Source organism: Brassica napus, unplaced genomic scaffold, assembly GCF_020379485.1.
Source record: "Brassica napus cultivar Da-Ae unplaced genomic scaffold, Da-Ae ScsIHWf_1842;HRSCAF=2478, whole genome shotgun sequence".
NCBI lineage: Eukaryota > Viridiplantae > Streptophyta > Magnoliopsida > Brassicales > Brassicaceae > Brassica > Brassica napus.
Genome location: NW_026015259.1, coordinates 246,272 through 262,793, shown reverse-complemented (window position 1 = coordinate 262,793; position 16,522 = coordinate 246,272). Strand labels below are relative to the sequence as shown.

At 29.5% G+C, this 16,522-nt stretch overlaps 2 protein-coding genes across 2 annotated transcripts; both read left to right on the top strand.

Annotated features, from left to right (window-relative positions):
- The first annotated feature begins 7,037 nt into the window (after positions 1-7,037).
- Positions 7,038-9,512, top strand: LOC106408737 (agamous-like MADS-box protein AGL62). Its single transcript, XM_013849449.3, has 2 exons — positions 7,038-8,386; positions 8,857-9,512. Exons 1-2 carry the CDS (start codon positions 8,063-8,065, stop codon positions 9,382-9,384), a joined length of 852 nt encoding a protein of 283 aa, XP_013704903.2. The 5' UTR covers positions 7,038-8,062; the 3' UTR covers positions 9,385-9,512.
- Positions 9,513-14,283: 4,771 nt separating this feature from the next.
- LOC106411239 lies at positions 14,284-16,145 on the top strand. The gene is made up of 2 exons (XM_013851955.3): positions 14,284-15,087; positions 15,193-16,145. Exons 1-2 carry the CDS (start codon positions 14,420-14,422, stop codon positions 15,938-15,940), a joined length of 1,416 nt encoding a protein of 471 aa, XP_013707409.2. The 5' UTR covers positions 14,284-14,419; the 3' UTR covers positions 15,941-16,145.
- The last annotated feature ends 377 nt before the right edge of the window (positions 16,146-16,522 follow it).

Below are 16,522 nucleotides of genomic sequence, written 5' to 3'. Positions count from 1 at the left end.
ATATGGGAAAAGGGCAAAAAAATCTCAAAAGAATAATGTGAAACATCAGAAGTTCATTTCACCATTAACAAGTACTGCTATACATACAACAACACATTATTGAAAAAAAAACACATAATATATTAAAATACTAGGATAAGACCCGCGCCTTGCGCGGGATTAAGTTATCCCTTACTTATTAATACAGAAGCATTTAAAAAGAAAAACCTTTATTTTGTAAATTATTTACAAGACTGCCATTTTGCTGATGTGTCGAGCTTACAGTCCTTCTCACTCAAGTTATTTGAAAACCCTTTCATTACTAGAAGATTTACAACTAATGCCACTGGCCTAAATAATATCAACCGACGTGATTTACTAAAATAAAGCGATAGTTTAATGTTCACACTTACTAACCGCAATTGATTAAAGGGATCCCTTGATTAAAACATACCAAATAATTTGATCAAACCAATGCCATTGTCAACTAACGGTGTGCTCCATGCATCCATATTACATGTCGTACCTACAATATCACAATTTGATTTTTGATCAAACTCAGAGCCATTTAGAACGATAGAGCACTTAAAAACTAGGGATCATATTCGAAAGCTTTAACGAACGTGGTACAAAACACGTTCCTTTAATTTACTACTGTAAGGGTCTTATGTGACAGAGCTCCATGATTCTGTTGCCCACTGTTTCAGCCATTTTTTTTATGAACTACTCTGGTCTGGGTAGTTCATAAATCTCTTAATCTCTTGGCTCTGCTCTTATTTTTCACCATGAGGTGACTATCCCAATTTAAAATGTGAAAGCTTTAAAAAAAACTATTTAGCTGAACTATGAACCAATTGCATGGATTACTTTAAACCAATTTGACCCGATGTTTGATTTGGTTATTGATTTTTAACAGATGTCTACTTTAGATTTTCCATGAACAAATATGTTCTAAGGGGTACATACATGATCTATGGGATATGGTAATGAGATTCATAACTCTCACGAAAGGAACGATGTATTAATGTGAAAAATGTGTAAATATTAAATTTTATAACCGGTATTGAATTATTCAGAAATTTTCAACATTTGGAATGTTAAATAAATAAGTAAACCATGGTTGCCTAACTCAACATTATATTTAATCATATCATTAGATGCCATGTATAAGTGAAAGTTTCCTCTATTGTTATTTCTAATTATGAATCATTTAGGCCGAAATTTACTCCTTAATGTAAGAAATATTTGCATATTAACTGCTAAGAAATGACGCCTAGCTTTCTCATCAAGGCTCAAGAGTACTATATATACACTCAATTCTCGGCCTGTAAAGACCACAAATACTAGAAACCTTAAGACCTATCATGCAAAGAAACAAGAAGCTTTTCTATTTTTTCTACTTTCAGTTACAATTATGTCATATTATTATCAACGTTTTTGAATTCAAAAAGCTATGTTCTTTAGGCAATTCGATTTGCTAAATAAATATGTATCCCGACGCATTTAAAATCTTATCGAACATGCTCTCTATCCAAATACTAAGCATGTGGTTTGTGTTACGTGTTTTAAAATTTACTAACTCTACACAATTGTTATTCTTTATTATTGGTTTTATTAATTCACAATTTTTTTATGTAACCGTGAGAACTTTCGATAAAATAAAATAATATGTTTACCCTGCGCAAGGCGCAGGTCTCAACCTAGTTATTTTTATTATATTTTGGAGAATGAAACAATAGTTTGGCTTCATTTGGATTAGGGGTGTTCAATCCGGATATCAGGTTGGTTTCGGTTCGGTTCGGTTTTTTTTGGTATTTCGATTAGTAAAATATAACTACTATTCTAAATCCATATTTACTTTGACTTTAATCTTTCACATACTTTTGAAAGATTTCAACTGGACGACTAAATTGATCAGCCAATCTTGTTGCTTTAAATCATTAATATTTATATATATATATATTATTTAGTTTGAATATTTATTAAATAAAAATTCATATGCGTTAATTTTATGATCATTTGTAACTTATTATAACAAAAAAAATAATCTATTGATCACAAAATTTTCAGAGTGGGAATATTCAAATTTCAAATAATATATAGACGTTTTGAAAAATTCAAAATATAACATATAAGAAAAAATATAAATGTTTTTATTATATATTTAATGTGATTTTTTAATATCTTTCAATAATATAAAATTATAAAAAAGAACTAAGATACCAAAATTGTTATCAAATATTTATTATTCATAGTAATTAATTTTCATATATACGTTAATCATATTAGGTAATTTCGTAGCTTCTAATTAAGGAAAGTGCAAAACAAATTTGGTAGATTATTTATCAATTCGATAGTTAGTTTAATAAAAAATATAATGTAAGTTAAGATGGACCAACCTATTTTTCTAAGAATATTATATTTTATATAGTCATTTATTAAATGAGAATTTATAATCATACAGTTCTATGATCATTCATATCATTTTATAACTGAATATTTAAATCATCGATAACAAAATTTTCAATGTGAAATCTTTAATAAGTTTATAATTTATAAATGTTTTTGAAAATTCATTGAAAGTTTTAATATTAAAATATTTATGTAATTATGGTATATAGTATAATATATATATGTTTTATTATTAAATGATATTTTTTACTCATATGGTTTTAAAATCATGTGTATCTTCTTATAATATTAAATAAAAGTTCATATTAATACAATTTTATGATCATTTGTAACTTATTATGAGAAAAAATAATCTATTGATCACAAAATTTTCAGAGTGAGGATCTTCAAATTTCTAATAATTTATAGACGTTTTGAAAAATTCAAAATATAACATATAAGAAAAAATATAAATGTTTTTATTATATATTTAATGTGATTTTTAAATATCTTTTAATAATATAAAATTAAAAAAAGAACTAAGATACAAAAATTGTTATCAAATATTTATTAATCATAATAATTAATTTTCACATATACGTTAATCATATTAGGTAATTTCGTAGCTTTTATTTAAGGAGAGTGCAAAACATTTTTTGGTACGTTATTTATCAATTCGATAGTTAGTTTAATTAAAAGTGTAATATAAGTTAAGAAGGACCAACCTATTTTTCTAAGAATAATATATTTTGTATAGTTATTTATTAAATAAGAATTTATAATCATACGGTTCTATGATCATTCATATCATTTTATAACAAAATATTTAAATCATCGATAACAAAATTTTCAATCTGAAATCTTTAATAAGTTTATAATTTATAAATGTTCTTGAAAATTCATTGAAAGTTTTAATATTAAAATATTTATGTAATCTTATGGTATATAGTGTTTAATCTATATATATATATATTTTATTATTAAATGATATTTTTTACTCATATGGTTTTAAAATCATGTGTATCTTCTTATAATAAAAATGTTAAACCATTGATCAATAATTTTTAATAGTTTTAGTCATTTATTGTCGTTTTTAAAAATTCAAAATATAACATATACGAAAAAATCTAAATTTTATTTTTATAGCTAATTTGATTGTTTAATTTATTTTAATAATATAAAATTAAACAAAAAATGATGGAGGAGATATAAATTGTTATCAAATCTTTATTATTTAAATCATTAATTGTCATATATATATATTAGTCATTTATGGTAATTCCGTAGGTTTTATTTAAGGAAAGAAAATATCATATCATATCATTATATCATATAGTTTGACCAACTTATGTATCTAACAACATATAAAAATCGAATGTGGACCTACTTATTTTTCAATTGAAAGTAATTGACTATCTAATTGAGTGTCATCTATGCATTAGGATCTTTTTTAATTAATACAAAATTGAGGTTACATCTTTTCAAATGTTCCTCAATTAATATATAGGGGATTACCTACTACTACATAACACAACAAAACACTAAATAATGATTTTGACAAATAAAGACTGGCCACATAATTACATCATCAAAAAAATCAGACTTAACAACAATGAAACAATATTCCGCGCGAAGCGTAGACACGCCCCTAGCTATACATAAAAGTGTATTATACTTGTATTCTGACAACTTCTAATAATGTTTTTTACAATGGTTTCACATGTTTTTGTTTTATATTACTCCACTTTGTATGTTTAGTCTAAGTGTGATAGTTCCCTTATTGACAAGTCTTTCTTACAATCAGATGTGAAAAAACTTGTGTTTAGTTGATCAATTCTTTAATTTAAGAGTTCAAATAAACTACACAATAGAATATATTAATATATAATAGAAATTTGTTTTTATAGGGACATTGTTTGTTTATGGAGTGAAAGCACTTTCCGGCCGAGAAGTAGCTTTCTTTCTATATAGGTTTTTCTCTACGACTAACCTATATTAGTTCCTGCTGCTACTGTATGTTGTGTACCGAGTGCTGACTGTTATAGTATGGTTATAGCGTTGATGGATTGTTTGTTATCTCCTTACTGCTGTGATAATTGACATGGGTCTTCGTGTTGAGTTAGACCTTTTCTATCTCTATATAGATTCACTTCAAATTCTTTGTATTATAACTGTCTCTAGCATTGTTTACACTAGATAACATGATACACAAACACATCTAAATAAAGTGGTCTTTTGAGTTCAGTTTCACACTCATTCTCTAGATTTTTTGAGGTGGTCAAACAATCAAGCCTCAGGGTTTGACTGGTTTTCCCGTTACTATGGCAAACGTTATGTTTGTCGGTGATAGCGTCTTTTTTTTCATTTTACAACAATCACACAAAACGAAGTAAACCGCTTTGCACCGTTCCAGACCTCTCAAAATAAAAAGATACTTCAAAGTAGCATTTGCGGTTGCAGAAAAGTAAAAAGATAATTTTTCATAAAAATTGTGTAACTATTTAACTAAATTTAAATTAAATAATATAAATAATATTATAGATATATTATATTTTAAATTATATATTCTAATAATATGATTTTTAGTATTTATATAATTATATATAGCGTTAATTTTTAATTTACTATTAAATAAATACTTCATTTGGTAGTCAACTAGTCATAATTATCCCGCAATCACCAATTTTTAACCGATATACCAGTCTTAGAAATCACTTAGCAATGCTTAAAATTGCAATCACCTGTATCTGCCAACTCTCGCAACTGCAACCACTACTTTAACACCATTTAGACCCTTGTTTAACCTCAAGTTTCTTACTCATCGATTTATTTATAACAGTATAACATTATTCAAATATCCCTAGAGTTGGAGCACAAAAACTTTCTTAAATTAGTTACACCTGACGCGAAGAAAATGGATAAGAGAAAGATTATATCATAATTAGAAAATTAATTATTTCGAGGGAACAAATTAGAGAAGGGAAATACTAAAAAAAATATAAATTCAGGATTTTAGAAAGATAACTTGAGATTTGGATGATAATAAGAAAAGATAATGTTTTGTTTGAAGTCGACACTAATAGTATTAACACAAAATAAACAAAAAAATGATAAGAATTATATATGAATGTTCGGTCAACAAAATTGAGATAAGGCATTTTACGGAACCATTTTTGGCTCTGAATGGTAACAATTGATTGAGCGGTGGGGAATGAGCGGGTTATATATTGATGTATGGTTTAAGTGTGGTTAGTATGCGAAAAACACATAGTGCAGGATCATCATGGTTTGTCTAAAATAAGCGGTTGAAAATAATGTGAATGGTAATATGTATAGTAACCATTAAGGGGTACATATAATATATCTATGTTTTAAAAATTAAATACCGATTATATAAATAAAATTTAAAGAATTATTTTATCTATTATTATAATTATATATTTTGAAAAGTCTGCAAATCGTATTTACATGTTCTTTCAATCAATATCTTAAGTTTTTGCTGATGTAAAATTTTTCCAAGTTGTGCTATTATCATTTATACAAAAGTAAATAAATTATAATATTTACTATAGTTTGAAAATTAAATTTATCACTTATTTGATAAATAAAATATATTTAGTATAATTAATTTAATTAACTAAATAGCATACATTTAAACTTTAATTTACCTATATTATATAGATAAATTATTATTAGATGAAAGTTTTCTTTTCTTAAATTTTAGGCTCGAATGATTGCAGTATGGAACATACAGATTGGATACTACGGTACGGTTTAACTCCGGTTTATTTAAGAAAAATTCATATTGCAGAACAATTGTGGTTCATCTAAAATAAGCGGTTCAAAAAATATGAATGGTGGCATGTATAATAAATAATATAACTGTGACATACATATATAATATATATATATATATATATATATATATATTTTTTATTTGTTAATGAAAAAATCAGTGAAATAAATGACTATTATATACTAATTAGTTTTAAAATTTTCAGAAATTATAAACAAAACAACAAAAAATAAATTGAATAGGAAGAATTTAGTTAATAAAAATAATTTATATTAAAGAAAATGTTTTATAGAAGTATGAATAATTCATTAAGCGCACAAGATTTTGAGTGTATTCAAATATGTACAGCATTTTTTCCACTTTTTTGGATTTAATTTTTATTTATATTTTTAACTGAAAACACATTACACTTTAATTTAGAAGTGAATAGTTACATATCTTTACATTTTGTACACGTATACCACAATAACATTTACAACATTAATACTTAAAAAATATATAATTGTAATTAGCCACACCATATTACCTTCATTTCAACTCTAGGTGTGGTTCAAAGAAAATTTGTTCCGCACTTCAATTATTCTTTTTTAATTTATTTATTTTAAAATGAAAATACAAACATTAAAAGTTATTGAATGATAACACAAATTATGGTCTGCCATGTGTTTCACTCATTCTGCATGCCACATTCAAGGTATTTATCTACCAAAAAACGCATTAATTCAAATATTTAATGACCATTTTCTATTTGTTTTTAATAATAAATATTTAAACTAAATGCATTTTACATAGATTCAACACATATTTTTTTTAGAAAAACTAGGGTGGGTGCCAAGGGCTGGGTACAAACTAGATATATGCTTTATGAGGTAGTTGTGGTTCATTTTGCTTCGTTCGAATCGCAGTTTTATAATTTGATTTATGTTGACACTTGACACCATATAGATATTCGATGTTCTGATATCCAATAAAATATATATATTTAACCGGATATTCATTTCGATTCACGAAAATAAATTTAAAAATTAGAAAAATATGAAAGTTCGTATAAACAATAATATTTCATTATAAAATAAGATAATCATCTTTTAAAACTGTAATAATTGAATAATGAATTTATTGAATATACATATTATAAAACTAAAAAGATAATTAAAATAATACATGTCACCAAAAAGTTGTAAAAAATAATTATACAATATTTTAACAATCATATAGGTAAATAATAATCAGAAAACTTAAGAAGAATAATTATACGATATAATATCAACTTGAATAGGTAAGGCTTGTAATTAATAGTATTACAAAGAACCATCATTATTTTATCTTTACAATATATATATAATTATGTATATAAGTATATTTAATAATTTAAATATGAATATAGAGATATACATCGGATCAGATCGGATATTCGTTTTAAAAATTTTAGTATTTTAAACTGATTCATTTTTAACGGGTATTGCATTTTAGTATTTGTTTTGCTTGTACAGTTACGAAAGTATAATTTTTCTGAATCGAATCAAAACAAATAATGAATCGAATCAAAATTTACATATATTTTTATCACCGATACATGCCCCACTCCATCCAATCCTACATCGGTCACTGTGCGATACATGTATTCCGCAGATTTTGATGCACTGTAAGAGGTTAAATAACAACGTTGCAAAATATCATAAATTTTATACCAATTTTGAAAGAATATAAAGATTTTATTTTGCTACTTATATGGTAAAAATAAATTCAAAACTAAAAGATAATAAACTTAAAATAAATTTATTCAAAACCATTCAAAATTCTAACGGTTGGTATTAGATATTCAACTATAAATACAAGACAGTCTTTCGCCTCTGGACACCAAATCATTTTCAGTCTTTTCTCAGATCCCCAAAAATGGTGAGAAAAAGTAAAGGTCGTCAAAAGATAGAGATGGTCAAAATGAAAAATGAAAATAATCTTCAGGTTACATTCTCAAAAAGAAGAACTGGTCTTTTCAAAAAAGCCAGTGAGCTTTGCACGCTTTGTGGTGCTGAAATTGTTGTTATTGTATTTTCGCCTGGCAAAAAAGTTTTTTCTTTTGGTCATCCAAATGTTGACTGTGTAATTGATCGCTTCGCAAACATTAATCCACCAAATCCTCGTCAACACACCGACATACAACTTAGCGAAGCCCGTCGAAATGCAATTGTTCAAGATCTCAACAATCATCTCACTCAAGTAAGTTTTACATTATCACTTATATATTTTAACTAGAAGTTATTTTAAATTTAAATTTTATAGGTATGGAAGATCGACTAATTTACTGGATTATACTCTGTTGTTTCGCTTGAGTATTTTACAATATCTACAATGGTTTCTATTTAACTAATAAGCTATTAACATCAGTTGAAAAATACAAATTTTCTCCATCTTTTAGAGTAACAGTCATGATTTATATTCTTTATAATTTATTAAGCCTATTCGGATTTTAAAACCTCTTCAAATGAATCTTTTATAAATTTATCATGAGTTTAAAAGGATTAATATGGTCGAGTGCATATAAACAATGTAAACCGTGAAAAACAGTATATATAGATAATGTATCTATTTTTATTTATTATAAAGATTAAGTATATAACTGTTTAACTTTTTTGTTGAAGTACTCTCTGATGTTGTTATGTGGCTTTAATAAAATGATACAAAAATAGGTAACAGAAGAATTCGAAATTGAGAAAAAGAGGACTGAAGACTTAAAGCAAAAGAGGAAAAATAGTCACATGCGTGAGAATTGGTGGGAAGAACCTATAGAAGAGTTGAACTTAAGCCAACTCACTGAATTCAAATGTGGTTTGGAAAAGTTGAGAAAAACAGTGACTACTGAAGCCTGTAAGAATTTTCAAGCAATTGTTCCGCGTCATAACTTCTATGGTGGAAGTTCAAATAATTCTACTTTTGGGATTTGTGATGATCATACAGATAATATCGACACCGATTTAGATCTGTATAATCATCAAAGAATGGTGGCAACGAACACATTCGCTTGCAATCAGCACAACATGATGGTTCCTTATCATATTACATCACCATTTGGGAATATTGCTAATAGTAACATTATTGAAGGGTTCGCTCCAGAATACAATCAAAACCCAAACCAATTCTGTTTTAAGCAAGAACAAATGTCTGAGTGTGACCAACATTCAGCTCATCCTCCTCGTTTCGGACATGGTTACTATTAATTTTTGTTTTTTTTGCCATAAACACAATGTTTTATTTATTGTTTTTGTTTTGTTGTTATTTTATACATTTGGGATGGTGTTAGTATGGGAATTATTACTGCCAATGTTTATTTTTTAAACTTGTTGAACACAGTTTTAGTCTGTGGATTTTTTATATTTCAAAAAATTTCAAATTTATAATACTTTTTTTCCAACTTCTGTTATGAAATATATGTCATATGTATATTCTTACACTTCTCTGAAAATATTTATATTTGCCATATGTTTACACAAAAGATAATAATATGTTTGAGATGAGTTTGTTGAAAGCAAAAAAAAAAATCATCTAAAATTATGAATACTGTTCTAGAATGATCAATTATAGATTTATAGGACCTTAGTGGAAAACTAAAAATATAACCTAAATATTTTTGTATTATTAAAAGAGAAGCAAAATAAATGAATAACCTTAGTATTTCATTTACATTTGCGTCATTTTGTTGATGTGTCAACATGACAATGATTCTCAGCCTACATTTACTTCTACCCTTTCATAACTAGATAAATTACTAAAAATTGCCATTAGACTGATTTAGTTGTGATATAATGTTGGCAACACATAATTTTTGAATTTGTATGGCTTTATCTCATTCTCGTGGGTCATGGGCTCTTCCACATTCACAAGAAACCAAAATTCGTCTGTCTGCCTACGTAGAAAAAATTATTAGACAAGCAGGTATACACAAGTAACCACGTGTATTCATGTTTTTAAGAATAGTAACCTACATTCAATGTTTTCTTAAGAACACTATCCCACAATCATTGTAAATATATTGAAATCAATATTGTTATGTAAACAATTTTTTTTTTCTTTTCGGATGCTCTTCATTCTACAATTTTAATATTGATGTATGAGTTTTTATATGGAGTGATAACACATTTCGTAGTTACTGAATAAAATCCAGAATTTGTAATAACTTTTTTTTGTAAACTGCAATTTGTAATAATTTACTAAGCAACTTTTTAAAATTATGCTAACATTTTACTAGGTGAAATTGTTTGCAATAAATGAGATCATCTATTGAAATATTTTATTATTATAATAGAATCTTTATTTATTAAAAGTTGCTATATTTCTAATAAATTATAAGTTTAGTTCCCAAATATGTATATACGCGTTTCAGACTCCATGAATGTGAATGTGAATCTCATAAAGTATTCAAATATGTCATTTTACAACTATATGCTTGGTGACCACGCAGTGCAAAGATCTACCTAAGATAAAAATGTATTGATTCACTAGATCGCAATCCTTCAATGCAGATCAACAATATTTGTCCAATATTTCAAATCATTGAATGTATAACGATATATATGGCATTTCTTCCTGTTATATATTTACAAATTAGTATTCAAAGAATTAGTATAGGAAAGTTTTGACTCAAACCTGTATTTGAATACAAAATTAGAACAATTTATGCTAAAATTTTATCAATTTAAAGTCATATATACATACTTCTAAACTATGATCAAATGCATTAATTCATTTAACATTGTGCAATTTTATTATTAAAAGAGAAGCAAAATAAATGAGTCATTAATTCGTTTAACATTGTTTCTTCTATATAAACTTTCACCTACCAATCTCGTCATACATTTCATCCCAAGTATAAACTTTTACCTTTGTATTGATTTTGTTGGGGATTTGAAGCCTTTCAAGTATACTTGGAAAATGCAGGTGAAAATAATCAACTTGTGGAAACAATAATATGGTGACGTTGGAGAGACCATCGAGATGGTGTTGGTCAAAAACATAAGTTGTTCCAAGTGTTGCAAGTATATGTTAAAGATTCGTCTCTAAATTTTGTGTTCTACAATTAAAACTAGACTTTGATCAGCATAATTTTTATTTTATAGTCATTATAAAAGAATTGGTACAAACTCTTTCAAACTATTTTTTTTTTAATTTCTACAATTTCCATACAATACCTTTTAACATCTATGATTTTATCTTTGTAAGTTTGGAGTATTATCATTGAAAGATTGCATTATTTATTTTTAAAATTGTATATTTGGTCATGAAAAATTTGGAAAACTACACAACAATTTTTGAGCTTGAAATATTATATGAATTTTGATTTTTTGTAACTAAAATAATTCATTATTTTATTAAAAAGATGAAATTTTTGGTAAGATTTTCTCAATATATTTAATTAAAATAAGTGTTAAATTTATAGTTAAAATGAATTTCTCATTAGTATCTTTAATGAATTATTAAAATTTCAAAGTTTTCAAATATCATATTTTCTAAATAACACATAAATTAAAGGTTATTTATATACTACTCCCTCCGTTTCATAAATATAGGTTTTTTGTCTTTTCACACATATTAAGAAAACACATTAAATCACTATAATAAATGTATCATTTTCTCTAGTTTTCAATTTTTAATAATTTTTAACCAATAGTAATTCTACAAAGTCAATTAATTTTCTTGAATGTCACAACTTTTTCATTGAAAATATAAAAACTATATCTTTGTGAAACAAATTTTTTTATAAAACATCTAACTTAATGAAACGGAAGGAATATTATATTTTGTACATAATACTTTTTAGATAATATATTGTTGTGATTTTCAAAATAAATAAATAGCTAATATATTGTTGTAGATATAAAAGTTTAGCATAAGTTAACAATTTTATTTTTTGTATAAATATTAAATAATTTAGTTCTTTTAAATAGTGAAAGATATTTTATTTTATTTATTTATACGAAATTAATACAGATTAGAACAGTTTGTGCTATTTTTTATTAATTTAAAGTCGCATATACAAATTCCTATCCTAAGACCAAATGCATTAATTCATTTAACATTGTTTCTTTAAGATAAACTTTCACCTACCAATATCGTCATACATTTCATCCCAAGTATAAGCTCTTACCTTTTTATACAATTTTTTCTTATAAGTTTAAAATGGTTGTATTGATTTTGTTGGGGATTTGAAGCCTTTCAAGTATATATGTGGAAATTACAGGTGAAAATAATCAAGTTGTGGAAACAATAATATGGTGATGATGAAGAGACCATAGAGATGGTGTTGGTAGAAAACACAAGTTGTTCACATTCTCTTACAAATCTTATACTTAAGCCTCTTCTTTTAATTAAGTTATTATTTAATAATTTTCAAATATTTTGTTGGTTTTTAAAAGGACTTTTTCAAATTCAAAACCGAAAATTTTAAAATATTATCTTTGCTCAGCTTTTTCGCAAAACTAATTATTGATTTAGTTATTTTATCTACTGAAAAATTTATAAAAAATATTTTAAAACTCTAGTCAATGAGTTTATGTAAAGGACAAGGAGAAGAAAATATGTTATAAAATTATTATTCAGTTTGTTTGTTTTTTCTATCTGATAATGATAATGCTAAACTTTTTTTTATAACAAATGAGGGCATATTTTTAAAAATCGCTTATTTATGTTATTAGTGCTCTGTGTGGGTTGCCATACAGCTGCCGCTCGACAGTCTCCTCAAGTTTTTTTTTTTTTTTTTTTGCTAAAATATTTTCTATTAAAATGCATGAGAATAAAAAGTTTACAAAGCCAAGCTTAGTGGCAAATGCCTTACAAAGAACAGAACCTGAAACTGCAAGCAGCACAAAAAAAGACCCACTAAATATTTAACTTGCCCAAGCTAATAGTTAGCGAGTAGAAGAGAAGACTGATGATTTTGGAAGAGTCAGAGGCCAGAAGCATAAGCATAAGCAGCATACACAATGAGAAATCAACTGTGCCATGCTTGAAAGAGAGTAGAGGAGAGTTGAGGGTTACTTATCCGAATGGCTGCAATCCTTAACTTGATGATTGTATCAATTTCCTTGACAATGGCTGGTGGGGGCCTGAATCTGTTTCTGTGTTGCCGTCCATTTCGCTCCGCCCATATGTAGTAGATAGACGCTTGCCAAGCCAACAGGGTGAGTAGTCGAGAATGCGCCGGAGACCTCAACCTTTCCAAGTCTCCTCAAGTTCCTCTCTGTAGTACAGATTGCTCTTCTTGCTCATTTAATTTCTATTTTAACCTTTTTATCTGTCAAGCTTCTCATGATTTTCTACTAATTCGTAACTTAGTTAATTGAAAAACTCATGAATGAAAATAACAATGTCGATTTGATATGATGAAACCATACGTGTGGGAACAAAACGACAGAAGTTAGCGAAGGAAATGACAGAAGTTAATGAAAAGCATTTTTAATATTGTTATAATTATCTTGACTTTTAATGAAAAGAAATAATTTTAGATTGATTGAATCCATATTATTAGTAGGCCACTGAAGATGATGATGCCAACTAAATACCGACGAGCTCCACTTTGGGGCCAGCTCATCTCTCATCTCGAAGTGGTGAACAGAGGGACAGATAAAAGATTGCGTAACCGATGGATGCACTGTAGCTTATTTCAGTCCCCACCTGGGTAGCCAATGACGGCGATTAACCTCTTGCATGCGTCCACGGTGTTCCCCTATTATTATTGTTATTATTTTTTGTTCATGTTATTAATAATTTTTGCATATGAGTTCAAAATCATATCGAAATCAACAGAAATATTTGTTTCCACTGTTTAGTAATGGTATACATATCCCAGCAAAGCAATTTATTACGATTGCATGAATCATACAGCTACCTAAACAATTTTTCAGTTCAAAAACAAGACTTGAGAAAATATGGAAACAAATAAAATAAAAAGATTTGAAACAAGAAGGAATGAAGAGAAAAATTAACTCTGCCTCTCTGGAATCTGATAGGTGAAGAAGGTAAAAAGCTCATTGTTTCACATTGACCCCACAGAATCTTTTTATTTTCGTTCAACCAAATATAATATATTTTATTTAATTACTATTTCAATATACAATCCCCAGCTATTTTCCAGGCTGTTTCTATTTCTCAACTCTTTCAATTTTTATACCTTCTTCTCTTTTCTTTCTTCACTCAGCATCTCTTTCTCTCAAACCTTAATCGTGTTTGCTTTAGCTCTCTCGCCAATCTCGAATTCAAATGGATCCGTGCTCTTTCGTACGGATCATAGTCGGGAACTTAGCCGTTAGATTCCCCGCGCCGTCGTCGTCTACTTCATCTGAACCGTCTGTTTCCGGAATCAATACTTCCTCCGCATCAGCTCCTAACTGCTACTGCAAAATCAAATTCAAGAGCTTCCCTCGCCAGATCGTTACTGTTCCGGTTATCTTCCGAACCGAATCTGAATCCGAGACTCGTTGCTCAACCGTCGCAGCTTGCTTCAGTCTAAGCAAAGCTCAGATCGAGGCCTCCTTGAAGAAGCCTAAGTTAAGCGTCCTCTCCGTCGAGACATACTCACGCGGGAACGACGTTACCGGCGCGTCGTGTGGACTCGCTTCCGCGAGTGAGAAGCTGCTCGGACGGTTCGAGGTTTCGCTGGATTTGAAAGCTGCGGAGACGAAGACGTGTTTGGCACACAACGGATGGGTCGCTTTGAGCGGGAAAAGGAGGAATAAACCTGGATCGGATCCGGAGCTCCACGTTAGCGTACGGGTTGAACCCGACCCGAGATTCGTATTTCAGTTCGACGGTGAGCCAGAGTGTAGCCCTCAGGTTTTCCAAGTACAAGGAAACACTAAACAAGCTGTCTTCACTTGCAAGTTCGGCGCTAGAAACTCTAGTTCCGGCGATCGGAATCTTCTTCACAGGTTAGTTATAAATAGAAACATTTCCTTTTTCAGATATATTCTTTACTTTGATAGCAAGAAATATTTTTATTATCATAAATTGATTTTTGTTATTAAACTACACAGTTCGTCAATGATGTCTGAAACGAGGAGTAGTTGCATATCGTCGATGAAATCTGAGAAGGAACAACCGTCGAAAGAGAGAAAAGGTTGGTCGGTAACGGTCCATGATCTCTCCGGGTCACCCGTAGCGATGGCTTCCATGGTCACACCTTTCGTTCCATCACCAGGTTCGAACCGTGTCACGCGTTCAAGTCCCGGCGCGTGGCTTATTCTCAGACCCGACGGTTGCACGTGGAAGCCATGGGGACGACTAGAGGCCTGGCGTGAAGCTGGTTACTCTGATTCACTCGGTTACCGTTTTGAGCTCTTCCAAGACGGAATCGCCACCGAGGTCTCCGCGTCGTCGTCTATAAGTTTGAAAAATGGCGGGAGTTTTGTTATTGACGTTACCGGCGGGACAACCACGGTGGGATCGACGCCGACAACGAGTCCTCAGGGAAGTTTGGATCTCGGATCCGGTTCCAGCTCCGGGTCGAGACCAGGATCAGGGTCCGGGTCGGATTTTGGATATCTACTGCCGCAGCATCCGGCGCAGAGCAGAGGGTTCGTGATGTCGGCTTCGGTGGAAGGAGTGGGGAAACAGAGCAAACCGGAGGTGGAAGTGGGTGTAACGCACGTGACATGCACGGAGGATGCAGCAGCTCACGTGGCGTTAGCTGCGGCGGTGGATCTGAGTTTGGATGCTTGCAGGCTGTTTTCACAGAAGCTAAGGAAAGAGCTGAGACAGCAAAGCCAGCTTGGTGTCGTTTGACGTTTATTGCTTTGTCGTTTTACCAATTCATGAGTTGTCTTCCACTCGCAATTTTTCTTTTCTTCTGGAAAATGTTTTTTTTTTCTGAGGTAGCGTTAGGAATTAGCTGGCAATTTTTTTTCAGAAGGTGGATGTCATCATTATTAAGATTGTTTATATGTTTTTATGTACAGCTAAACATCGACAGAAGCAACTTCTTATCTCATTATCCTATCCTATTCATATCCTAGTCCAAACATGTAAACATGGCACAATCAGTACTGATCATCTGGTTTGCACAGTGATCTCATCGTCATAAACCCACCTGCATAAACCAATGGGTCTCTGGCCCAACCTCATTCCAGGATTCGTTATGGGCAATTCTTGGTTTGTATACTTGAAAACAGGGCTTCTTGGAACAACAATGGTGAAGCAAAAAACGTTTTGAGTGATAGTGATGAGATTATTGAAGTTTCATGGCCCATAGATTGGACAAACCTAAAGAAGGGTGGCTTCGTGGCTGATGTCCAACTCCTGTTCGAAACTATGCTAAGCGCTAGTCGGACGGTAATTCTGGACCTAGCGAGTTACCAAAAAATCGGA